Source organism: Pelophylax lessonae, assembly GCF_965119305.1.
Source record: "Pelophylax lessonae genome assembly, chromosome: 6".
NCBI classification, from domain to species: Eukaryota; Metazoa; Chordata; class Amphibia; order Anura; family Ranidae; genus Pelophylax; species Pelophylax lessonae.
This window is the reverse complement of record NC_138773.1, coordinates 189,698,978-189,711,742: the sequence shown is the minus strand read 5'-3', so window position 1 is coordinate 189,711,742 and position 12,765 is coordinate 189,698,978. Positions and strand designations below refer to the sequence as shown.

General features: G+C 42.4%; 2 protein-coding genes across 2 annotated transcripts in view; both read right to left on the bottom strand.

The window, feature by feature from the left end:
• The window catches only part of LOC309558694 (caspase-8-like), a 156,328-nt gene that overhangs the window by 6,759 nt on the left and 136,804 nt on the right, over window positions 1–12,765 (bottom strand). The window contains exon 8 of the mRNA XM_082261752.1: window positions 1,418–1,886. Within this exon, the coding sequence (XP_082117878.1) occupies window positions 1,418–1,886 (469 nt within the window). The remainder of the gene's footprint in view (window positions 1–1,417; window positions 1,887–12,765) is intronic.
• The window catches only part of LOC309558265 (caspase-8-like), a 174,040-nt gene that overhangs the window by 135,780 nt on the left and 25,495 nt on the right, over window positions 1–12,765 (bottom strand). The window lies entirely within an intron of this gene.

Genomic DNA, 12,765 nt, shown 5'->3' with positions numbered 1-12,765 from the left:
GACCCGCCTGCTTATGTAAACAGAGCAGGCAGAGCAGGCAGAGACAGATCAGCAGTTTCAGCTATTCAGCTATGCTGAAACTGCGATCTCTGTGCCTGTCACAGAATCCCCCCCCCCCCCACACACACACACACAGTCAGTAAGCATTAGGCATACATTTATCACCCCCAGTATTAACCCCTTCCCTGCCAGTCTCATTATTACAGTAACAGTGCATATTTTTACCACTGATTACTGTTGTAATGTCACTGGTCCCCCCAAAAGAAAAAACAATAAAAATGACATAAATCTTTCCTGTAGTTAGTAGACGCAATAACTTTTGCGCAAACCAATCAAAATACGCTTATTGCGATTTTTTTTACCAAACATACTGTATGTAGCAGAAAACAAATTGGCCTAAAATGTTAAAAAAAATGATTTTTAGATTTTTTTTTTTGGGAATGTCCTATTGCAGAATGTGAAAAATATTGTTTTTTTTTTTTGTTTTTTTTAAATTGTACAAGTGTAATATGTAACATGTTACTAAAGGTTAACTTAACATTTAATTGTAAGTGCATCTGGACTTACTGTTTTCCACCCGCACAGTCTCACAAATACCTATAGATCCTGTTACTGAAGTTCAGTTCATGCAGCTCCCCATTATGGGGGAAAGGTGGGGGGCAATGCTGCTGCAATGCTACTGAATTTAGGGCAGCTTTGTCTCTCAAGTAGTCTGTGGCTGCCTGCAATACAGAGGGATCATAAAATATTGCAGGGGGCATGGCTATTAACATTGTTACTGCTGAGTCACGATTCTGTAGCTTGCCATTCAGCAGTTTGTTACACCTAACCCTGCCCACTGCTTTCTGAATTGTAAAAACTGACAGTGCTACTGAAACCCTCCCACTCTTTGCTGCATTGTCTGGGACGGGGAGCATAATAAATACAAAAGGAGGAGCTACATAAATATAATTCACTGAGAGCACCAAACAAATGTCCAAAAGTCCAAGGTAATTTAATGATTACACTGATTTATAGCTGAATAAAGCCAACACATTCCCAAGGCCAAACACACTCCACCTTCATCAGGGCTTCAACTTTTTACTGTGCTTAAATGGACCCAGGTAAACAGATACCAAATTCATCTGCCCTGTGATTTGTTGCCTGGAACAGTTTCAGGAGGGCAGGTTAAGCCAGTGTTTGTGAATTCAGCAAAGTTGTTTTGCTGAATTCACTAAGGCAGATTAGTGAAAGCAGCAAATTAAACAATAAAACAATTCAGCTGAATAAATCATAAATATTTTAAATCTAGAAGTTTTTATGTCTATGATAGAAAAAAAATATTTTTTTTTCAAAGTTGAAGAATGCAACATAAAGATGATTATCTGTCAGCACTGATGTGTTCATGTTTATTGCTATTTAGAATATAGACACTTACTTTGGAACCATTTTGATCAGGTTTGAACACAAGGCTTGGATGTACCATGTCCCTCTTTCAATATGACGGAAAGAATAGTGGCCATCAATAGTTGACATTCCAATCAAGACATCTGCACCATTTGGAATGGTTTTAGTGGTTGAAACAGCATCTTCTTCAATTAAATGTGCACTTTGTATATATTTGCATTGGCCCGCTTGAAAGAAAAATAACTTTGGTTTTCCAGCTAAGGTGTTACAGTTTTTTGGGGAAAAACTAAATACTATTTGATTTATATATAAAGCTTCATTGTCAGTGCCAAGGATGGCTTGTGAATATCCATGGGTCAAGATACAGCAAACAAAGCAATCTCGGTCACTGTGATCCTCCTTCTGAAAGTCCTTCATGATCTCACAGATCTGTTGTGCTTTTTGTTCATTGTAAACCATTACCTCAAATCCAAGCCAGGAGAATACACGTTCCAAAGACTCTAAGGGATTACAAACATTTTGAAAACAGTAAAAAACATTAAAACGAAGGTATGCTTATAAAATGGCTAAAGGCTTTAATATAAGTGAACTTTAGGTCAGCTGAATTGCTTGTTTACATTGGGTTTCATTCAAAGGAAAAAACTTGCAAAACATTTAAAAAAGTGATGTACCATGTTAACTAATAATAAATGCACAGGTAGAAATGGAAAAACGTATTGTCACAGTAATACCTTTAGAGGCAAAGTAAAAAAATATTTAAAAGATATATTTTTGGTGCACTCAAGGAATATCTAAATAAAAAAAAAAAGATGTATTATTTTGCAGCTTTCCAGTCCTTACTGTAGCATCTGCAAAAAACACACTTCTTGTCCCTGGGTTTACTCCTGCACTATATCTATGGAGGGAGCCATGGTTGTCACTCAGGCTGGACTTCAAAGATGTCTGCTTTTTGAATCTCTGTTACATGGGGGTTGAGGGAGTAGTAGTTTATGGAAGAAAAATACAATTTTTCTCTTGCTTTCTGTTCCGCTCACAAATAGTGACATGGAATGCATTTTGTTTTCTGGATTATAAGGCATATTCTTTACTTTCTGAAAATGCCCTTAGCATGAAAAAACCAATGCACCAACCACATCTAAGGATGTAAGTTTAGGAACTCTGTTAGGTTTTTATTGCTGTCTGTGTCACTGCAAGGGAGAATCACCCCTCTCGTTTGTTCCAGGTTGACCATGTCACAGAGTTTAAAAGTGATGGGAAATCCAATATTTTGAGTTGTCACCAGAATAGAGAATAGACCTTTGAACAGGAGGACAACTGTTTAAATAGGCATCTCTCTTAGGCAAGGTTTCCTCTGACTTCCTGTCTGTCTTTGTCTACAGGACAGGAGGTGAAGGAAAATCTCCCCAATGGGTTGCAAGTGACACAAAATTGACTGTGGTTGGGTTACATCTCTTATGCAATCCAACATTTTTAAAATGTTTTAGCTAGAGCAAAAAGTAAAACAAAGAAAAAACAAACAGCGCAAAAGACCCCCCCCCCCCCAAAAAAAAATTAATAATAATAATAACAAAAAGAAAAAAACAAAGTATAGATTATAGCAGATTAATAAATTGTCCAATGGTAAATAGTACTGACAGTCTCTCAAGACCTTGAGTTGGCTACACGAAACCACTATGTCATATGTCACTATGAGTTCCTATTGGGATAGAAACACAGATAAGCATGCAGATGGAAATATGAAGATGGAAGTATGAAAAAGCATATGCTTAAAGATACTTTGTTAAAAGTCACTTTATTAACCACTTTCCCACCGGAGGATTTTGCAGCTTAAAGACCAGACCCCTTTTTTCAACTTGGCACTTCGTGACTTTAACTGATAATTGCTCGGTCATGCAATGCTGTACCTAAACGAAATTTACGTCCTTTTTTTCCCACAAACAGAGCTTTATTTTGGTGGTATTTGATTGCCTCTGCGCTTTTTATTTTTTGCGATATTAATAAAAAAAGAGGGAAATTTTTGCAAAAAAATGACATTTTCAACTTTGTCTTTTAAAAAATATCCAATATACTCAATTTATGTCATTTTTTTTTTGCCAAAATATATTTAGCTACATGTCTTTGACAAAAAAAAAATCAATGAGCGTATTTTTATTGGTTTGCGCAAAAGTTATAGCGTCTACAAACTATGGTGTAAATAGTGAAATTTACGCAGCTTTAATTTCTGACTGCCAATCTCATTTCATGAAGTGCTAAAATGGCGGGGCAGTACAAAACCCCCCCAAACTACCACTTTTTGGAAAGTAGACATCCTAAGGAATGTCCTGACAGGCATGTTGAGCTCATTGAATATTTCATTTTTTTGTCACAGGTGTTTGAAAAATGACTAAAAAAAAATTTTATTTTTTTTTACACAAAGTTGTCATTGAAATGATATATTGCTCACACATGCCATGGGTATATGTGTAATTACACCCCAAAATATATTCTGCTGCTTCTCCTGAGTACAGGGATACCACATATGTGGGACTTTTTGGGAGCCTAGCTGTGTAGGGGTCCCCAAAAACAAATCACCACCATCAGAATTTCAAAGGGCGTACATTTTTCATTGCATTTTCTCACTACCTCTAACGGTTTAGGAGGCCCTGAAATGTCAAGATACCACAAAACCCCCCCAAATGACCCCATTTTGGAAAGTAGACACCCCAAGCTGTTTTCTGAGAGGCATGGTGAGTCCATGGAATATTTTATATTTTGCCACAAGTTTTGGGAAAATTACAATTTTCTTTTTTTAATTTTCTTTTTTTACACAACGTTGTCACTAAAAGATAAATTTCTCACACATGACATGGGTATATGTGGAATGACACCCCAAAATACATTCTGCTGCTTCTTCTGAGTATGGGGATACCCCATGTGTGAGACTTTTTGGGAGCCTAGCTGTGTACAGGACCGCAAAACCAATCAACACTCTCAGGTTTTCTAATGGCGTAAATTGTTCATGTCATCTCTGCACTACCTGTCACAGTTTCGGAGGCCCTAAAATTCCAAGATAGCATAAAACCCCCCCAAATGACCCCATTTTGGAAAGTAGACACCCCAAGCTATTTGCTGAGAGGCATGGTGAGTCCATGGAATATTTTATATTTTGCCACAAGTTCCGGGAAATATATATATATATTTTGTTTTTTTTACACAAAGTTGTCAGTAAATGATATATTGCTCACACATGCCATGGGTATATGTGAACTGACACCCCAAAATACATTCTGCTGCTTCTCCTGAGTACAGGGATACCCCATGTGTGAGACTTTTTTGCAGTCTAGCCGAGTACAGGTCCCCGAAAACCAGTCCCCGCTTTCAGGCTTTCCAAGGGCGTAAATTGTTGATTTCACTCCTGACTACCTATCACAGTTTCGGAGGCCCTAAAATTCCAAGATAGCACAAAACCCCCCCAAATGACCCCATTTTGGAAAGTAGACACCCCAAGCTATTTGCTGAGAGGCATGGTGAGTCCATGGAATATTTTATATTTTGCCACAAGTTCCGGGAAATATATATATATATATATATATATATATATATTTTTTTACACAAAGTTGTCAGTAAATGATATATTGCTCACACATGCCATGGGTATATGTGAACTGACACCCCAAAATACATTCTGCTGCTTCTCCTGAGTACAGGGATACCCCATGTGTGAGACTTTTTTGCCGTCTAGCCGAGTACAGGACCCCGAAAACCAACCTCCACTTTCAGGCTTTCCAAGGGCGTAAATTGTTGATTTCACTCCTGACTACCTATCACAGTTTTGGAGGCCATGAAATGCCAAGACAGCACAACCCCCCCCCCCCAAATGACCCCTTTTTGGAAAGTAGACACCCTGAGCTATTTGCAGAGAGGCATGTTGAGTATTTTGCAGATCTCACTTTTTGTCACAATGCTTTGGAAATTGAAAAAAGAGGAAAAAAAATGCATTTTCCTGTTTTTTCTTCATTTTCCAAAAAAAATGAGAGCTGCAAAATACTCACCATGCCTCTCAGCAAATAGATTGTAGTGTCTACTTTGCAAAATGGGGTAATTTGGGGGGGTTTTGTGCCATCTTGGCTTTTTATGGACTTCAAAATTGTGATAGGTAGTAAGGAGTGAGATCAACAATTTACGCCCTTGGAAAGCCAAAAGGTGCGCATTGGTTTTCCGGGTCCTGTACGCGGCTAGACTGGCAAAAAGTCTCACACATGGGGTATCATTGTACTCAGGAGAAGCAGCAGAATGTATTTTGGGGTGTCATTTCACATAAACCTATGGCATGTGTGAGCAATATATCATTTACTGACAACTTTGTGTAAAAAAAAATAAAAAAATGTTTTTTTCCCGAAACTTGTGGCAAAATATAAACTATTCCATGGACTCACCATGCTTCTCAGCCAGTAGCTTGGAGTGTCTACTTTGCAAAATGGGGTCATTTGGGGGGGTTTTGTGCTATCTTGAAATTTCAGGGCCTCTGAAACTGTGACAGGTAGTCAGGGGTAAAATCAGCAATTTACGCCATTAGAAAACCTGAAGATGTGGACTGGCTGTCGGGGTCGCGTACACAGCTAGACTCCCAAAAAGTCTCACACATGGGGTATCCCTGTACTCAGGAGAAGCAAAAGAATGTATTTTGGGGTGTCATTTCACATATTCCCATGGCATGCATGAGCAATATATCATTTAGTGACAACTTTCTGTAAAAAAACAACAACAAAAAAAATAATAATAATTTTCCCGAAACTTGTGGCAAAATATAAAATACTCCATGGACTCACCATGCCTCTCAGAAAAAAGCTTTGGGTGTCTACTTTTCAAAAAGGGGTCATTTGGGGGGTGTTTGAACTGTCCCGGCATTTTACGCTCAATCTTAGCCACACATCACCCACTCTTCTAACCACTTGAAAACCAAGCCTTTTCTGTGCCTTTTTGTTTACATGAAAAAATATTTTTTTTTTACTAGAAAATTACTTTGAACCCCCAAACATTTTATATTTTTTTAAAGCAGAGGCCCTATAGAATAAAATGGTGGATGTTGCAAATTTTTTTGTCACACGGTATTTGCGCACAGATTTTCCAAACGCAATTTTTGCGAAAAAAATACATTTTTTTTAATTTATTGCACAAATACACTATATAATTCAAATTTTTTTGGTAAAATTTAAAAGATGATCTTATGCCGAGTTCATAGACACCTAACATGACATGCTTTAAAAATTGCGCATGCCTGCGCAGCGGCAAAAACATACGTACATTTTTAAAAACCTTTAAAAGTCTCTACAGGTTACCACTTTAGACTTACAGAGGAGGTCTACTGCAAGAATTACTGCACTCGATCTGGCAATCGCGGCGATACCTCACATGCATGCTGCAATTGCGGTTTACATATGACACTAGACCACCGCTTGCGTGCGCCATTGCGCGCAAGCACCGGGGGAAAGGGGGGGGCTCATTTTTTTTTTGCTTTTTTATGTTATTTTGACACCTTTCCTTTCATTTTTTTTTTAAATCATTTTTATTGTTATCACAGTGAATTTAAATATCCCCTATGATAGCAATCTGTGGTGACAGGTACTCTTTTTTAAAAAAATTGGGGTCTTTTAGACTCTAGATCTCTCCTCTGACCTTAACGCATCTGACCACACCAAAATTGGTGTGATAAAATACTTTCCCAATTTCCCAATGGCCCTGCTTATTTCTGGCGAAACAGAAGTCATGAAATGCTCGTAGCCTCCGGCATCTTAGGCCATAGAGATGATTGGAGCCATTCTCATCTCCAATTAGCTCTATGGTTAGACAATTGAACCACCGGCTGCACTCTCGGGTTAACCGGTGGGACAGGAGAGCCCGAGAAAAACCACGGAAGGCTGCGGAAGGCGGCGGTGGGGGGGGGGCCCTCCCACTGCATGTAAAAGCAGTCTAGCAGCCAATTACCTGCTAGGATTGCTTTTACATGTAAGCCGACCGCTGGCTGTAAAGAACGATACCAAGATGATGCCTAAATCTGCAGGCATCATCCTGGTATAACCACTCAAAGTCCAGCAACGTACCAGTACATTGCTGGTCCTTGTTTGGCATATAGGGTTTTTTTTTTCATGCAGCCTGTGGGCTGAATGGAAAAAAAGAGAACCTATCAGAAATCAGCACAGGAATAATGCGTAGTATTACTCATCATTAACCGCCCAAACAACCACCCACTGAATTTAATGATGGGTATACACGACACTATCCACGTATACCAAAATAGGATTTTAACTGCAGTGCTGAAATCAGAAAATCACCACAGCTGCTATCAGCAAAGGTATCCATATATGCTGAGCGCAAACACTGTTTGTGTCAGAATATATAAAATCAATGCGTGGTAGCCGACGAGTACCTGCAAGAGAAACAGGTCACAAAAGAATGAAAAAACAAAGGACATTAAAAAAAAGTACAGTAGGAAGAGTAGGACATATAAAATGACTGACAACAACAAAAGTTTTTGGATTCTCATCATTAACCGCCCAAACAACCACCCACTGAATTTAATGATGGGTATACACGGCACTATCCACGTATACCAAAATAGGATTTTAACTGCAGTGCTGAAATCAGAAAATCACCACAGCTGCTATCAGCAAAGGTATCCATATATGCTGAGCGCAAACACTGTTTGTGTCAGAATATATAAAATCAATGCGTGGTAGCCGACGAGTACCTGCAAGAGAAACAGGTCACAAAAGAATGAAAAAACAAACAAAGGACATTGAAAAAAGTATAGTAGGAAGGAGTAGAAGGACATATAAAATGACTGACACAACAACAGTTTTTGGATCCTTTTATTTTTCTTTCTAACTGTTTCTTGATTTGGGACTGCGATCTTCTCTTCCAGCTTGGGTCTCTCAAAATGTCGATGGACATCCAACATCTTTCGAGACCCTGTGTTTGTGTGCCCTACACTGTGTCGTGCTGTACCCTACGCTAATACTCCACTAGTGTATGGTAGCGCTCGAAACATTCCCCGATGCAGAGACCAGGTTGGTCAGGACATTTGGGACAATAATAACGGGTGTCACGCCTACATCCGCGCCTGCTACAGACACAACATCTTTTTTGGGGGTATCTTTGGGTAGGGGTACTCGGGAGGACATAAGAAAAATGCCTCTCATGCAGCCGGCTCACTGCATCTGGAAGGGGAAGTTGGACAGGCATGCCTCCTGGGTACAGGTAGGCAAGGATGATCTCTTCCTGGAATTCCCAGAAAGATCCAGTTCGTCCTGACGCCCTGTATAGGACAAAGGCGTTCAGCATAGCCAATTGGTAAAGGTAAACAGACACTTTTTTGTACCAGCGTCTGGCTTTACGGGCAACTAAATACGGCGCCAAAAGCTGGTCGTTAAGGTCCACCCCTCCCATGTTAAGGTTATATTCGTGGACACAGAGGGGTTTCTCCACAACGCCAGTTGCCGTAGTGATTTGGATCGTCGTGTCTGCGTGAAGGGAGGACAGAACAAGCAATTTGTCCGTTTTCAAGCAGGCTCTCGCCCCCCGACTAAGACGGGAATTTACAAGCCGTCGGGGGAAGCCCCGGCGATTAGGTCGCACGGTGCCACATGCGCCAATTTGTAAATCGAGAAGGTGACTAAATAGTGGCACGCTTGTATAAAAGTTGTCCACGTACAAATGGTACCCCTTTCCGGATAAGGGTGACACCAAGTCCCAAACGATCTTACCGCTGCTCCCTATGTAGTCTGGGCAGTTGGGGGGCTCCACACAGCTATCTTTTCCCTCATAGACCCGGAAACTAACTGTATAGCCTGTGGCCCTGTCACTCAATTTATACAGTTTGACCCCGTACTTGGCACGCTTGCTGGGGAGGTACTGTTTCATAGCAAGTCGGCCAGTAAATTTAATCAGGGACTCGTCAACGCAGACAACTTGTTCGGGGGTAAACAAGGCTGCAAACCGCTGATTGAAGTGGTCTATGAGAGGCCGAATTTTGTGGAGCCGATTGTATTCAGGGTCTCCCCGAGGACGACAGATTTCATTGTCGCTGAAATGCATAAATCGCAGAATTTGCTCGTATCTCCCCCTGGACATGGAGGCAGAGTACATGCGCATATGGTGAACTGGGCTAGTGGACCAATATAGCCGCAATTCACTCTGTTTAGTTATGCCCATGTGGAGGGAAAGGCCCAGAAAGATCTTAAATTCGGAAACCGTTATAGGTTTCCAGCCGAATTGTCTGGCAAGGTGTGAATTTGGGTTGGCGGCGATGAACTGTTGTGCATATAAATTTGATTGATCCACAATCGATCTGTAAAGATCTTCCGTGAAGAACAGCTCATAAAAGTTCAGGGGCGTAAAACCAGCTGTCTCGACGTGGATTCCAGGTTGGGCGGTGAATGGGGGAAGTACTGGTGCTGTAGTATCAGTGGGTTGCCAATTAGGATATGCCAGCGCATCAGGGAGGGCACTATGGGCTCTACGGGCCTGTCTACGAATACGCGGTGGCTGCGGGCCACTACTTGTGCTAGCCACCGCACCAGCTTCAACTGCACTTAGGGGACTCGCCACGTCACCAGGTGTTACTGCAGTGCTGGTTGTACTAGGTCCAGGTTGTACTAGGCCGCTGGCGCTTGCCAGGTCGCCAGAAAAATGAGCGGCACTAGTAACCACACTCTGCTCCATACGAGCACCCTGCGATTCCTGCATCTCAACAACTTCAGAATGGGGTCGGGTACGCCTGGGTCTAACAGGGACCCATCTGTCGTCAGAGCTGTCTGTCAGGGAGCCGCTGCTGTCATCAGGTTCATATACTGACACTAATTCGGTCATTGTAGCTTCCTCATCGCTATCAGATGACCCGGTCAGCATATAACTGATAAGCTCTTCATCACTGTACGAACGTTTGGTCATTTTGGTAACTAAATTTACCCGTACAGTGATGCGACTCACAGGTAATAAAAGCACCTGGTTGTCGAAGATTATTTCAAGCGCTACCAAAAAAACTGCTAATGCTAGCAGGGATCAGGCCTGACTCTGCTAACACAGCGGTTTTGTGTTTAGTGTTTTTTTGCAAGTGACAGTAATCTATTGATTACTACACTTGCCTGGGTGAAAGGGTTAAACGCAGGTGCTGGCCGGAATCAGTGCTGATCGTGCAAACACCGCGTTTTGGGAACCCTAAACTATGGGGGCGCTAGTATAGTTCTGATCAGATCAGATATTGATCTGTTCAAACACTATACTAGAAATGGAAGTGTATGTGCGTGCGTGCGTGCGTGTGTGGTAATCAAGGGGTTACTTCTAAACTATGCGCCGGGGATCTGGGGGGGGGGTGGCGGATACCCTAAACCTCCTTTGGGAAAGAAACTAGCTAGCTAGCACAACCTCAAGTCACAATGACACCAATACAAAATACAGTAAAAACAGTATATTATGTGTGTATTAGTGCTAATGTGACAGAGGGTGTAGGGGTTAACGGGATGTGATCAGGGGGGGATCAGGGGTTTAAATCTTTATTGGAAGGGGCTTGCGGGTATCCTAAGGATAAAAGGAACGGTGGCAAGCGCTAAACCTGGTCACAAGTCACACTTATATGGGTATATAGAAAATGCTATATACTGTATACAGTGTGTGTTGTGGCAGGGGGTGTAGGGGTGATCAGGGGGGGGGGGTCAGGGGATTAAATCTTTATTGGGCGGGTGGCGGGGACCCTAAACCTCCTTGGGACACAAACTTAGTCGCCTGCGCTAATTCTGATCACAATCACACTAATACAAAAATACAAAAACACTGTATATTATGTTTGTATTAGTGCTGATGTGACAGAGGGTGTAGGGGTTAACTAGCGGTGATCAGGAGGGGATCAGGGGGGATCAGGGGCTTAAATCTTTATTAGGGGGGGTGGCGGGTAATTCAAGTGGAAAAAGGGGGGTCGCAAGCGCTAGACCTGACCACAAATCACACTTATACGGGTATATAGCAAAATGCTATATACTGTTTACGGTGTGTGTTATGGCAGGGGGTGTAGGGGTGATCAGGGGGGGGTCAGGGGCTTAAATCTTTATTGGGCAGGTGGCGGGGACCCTAAACCTTCTTGGGACACAAACTCAGTCGCCTGCGCTAATTCTGATCACAATGACACTAATACAAAAATACAAAAACACTGTATATTGCGTTTGTATTAGTGCTGATGTGACAGAGGGTGTAGGGGTTAACTAGCGGTGATCAGGGGGGGGTCAGGGGAGATCAGGGGCTCAAATCTTTATTGGGGGGGGTGGCGGGTAATTCAAGTGGAAAAGGGGGGGTCGCAAGTGCTACACCTGTTCACAAATCACACTTATACAGGTATATAGGTAACTGCTATATGCTGTATATAGTGTGTGTTGTGTCAGGTGCTGTAGGGGTTAATCGGGGGGGCGATTGGGGGGTAAATGTGCCTATCTAGCTGTGTGTGACTGTGTTTGGTGCAGTACTTACAGTTAGAAGTGCTCTCTTCTCCAGATGAATCCAAAAGGGATCATGGGAGAAGAGGGCACGTCTTTTCTGAGTCTGTGTTTACATTTCACAGACTCAGAACAAGATCTGATTGGGCAGGACCGATCTACAGGTCCAGGCCAAAAATCATTGGCCTGGACCTGATGACTGATTGGTTCTGAACCCAATCGAGCCATCGGTGTCGGCGGGCACGTGCGGGAGCGCGCACAGGACCGGCGGCAAGAAGCCAATGGATCTCCTGGCCAGGGAGAGAGAGAGCCGCTGCACACACCAGGGGATGCCAGGTGGATGCAAATGTGGATGCCGTTGGGGGCAACTGGATCAGCGTGGAATGCTGTCAATTGACGCTACATGGATCCCTGTCAGGGCCCATTAGATAGACGTGGGAAGCCACCAAACAAACAATGAGCCGATGCCTGTCAGGGAAACCACTGGATCAGTGTGTAAATCCGCCTGACCCTGCTCGATGCCAGAGCACACAGCTGAGGGATGAGCCGAAGGGACCAACAGGAGGGAATCCACTAGATGCTGTGTCAGTGCATAGAACACTCGCCGACACCAGCCTAGCTCTTGGGGAAGCTCAAATTGAAAAATCAGCCAGGATACCACTGGGGGAGAGCCGCTTGTGCAGCCACCAGGCAGTGTAGGGACCACCAGATGTAGGAGCAAACAGAGGGAACCTCTCCCATCTAGGTGTGCACCACGGAAGGTAGCCAGTCTCCACACCCCTTTAGCACCTGGTAGATTTTATGCATGTACAAGCTATTGGAATCTCAGCACAAGTACAGTTCTTCACAAAAGTGAGTACACCCCTCACATTTTTGTAAATATTTTATTATATCTTTTCATGTGACAACACTGAAAAAA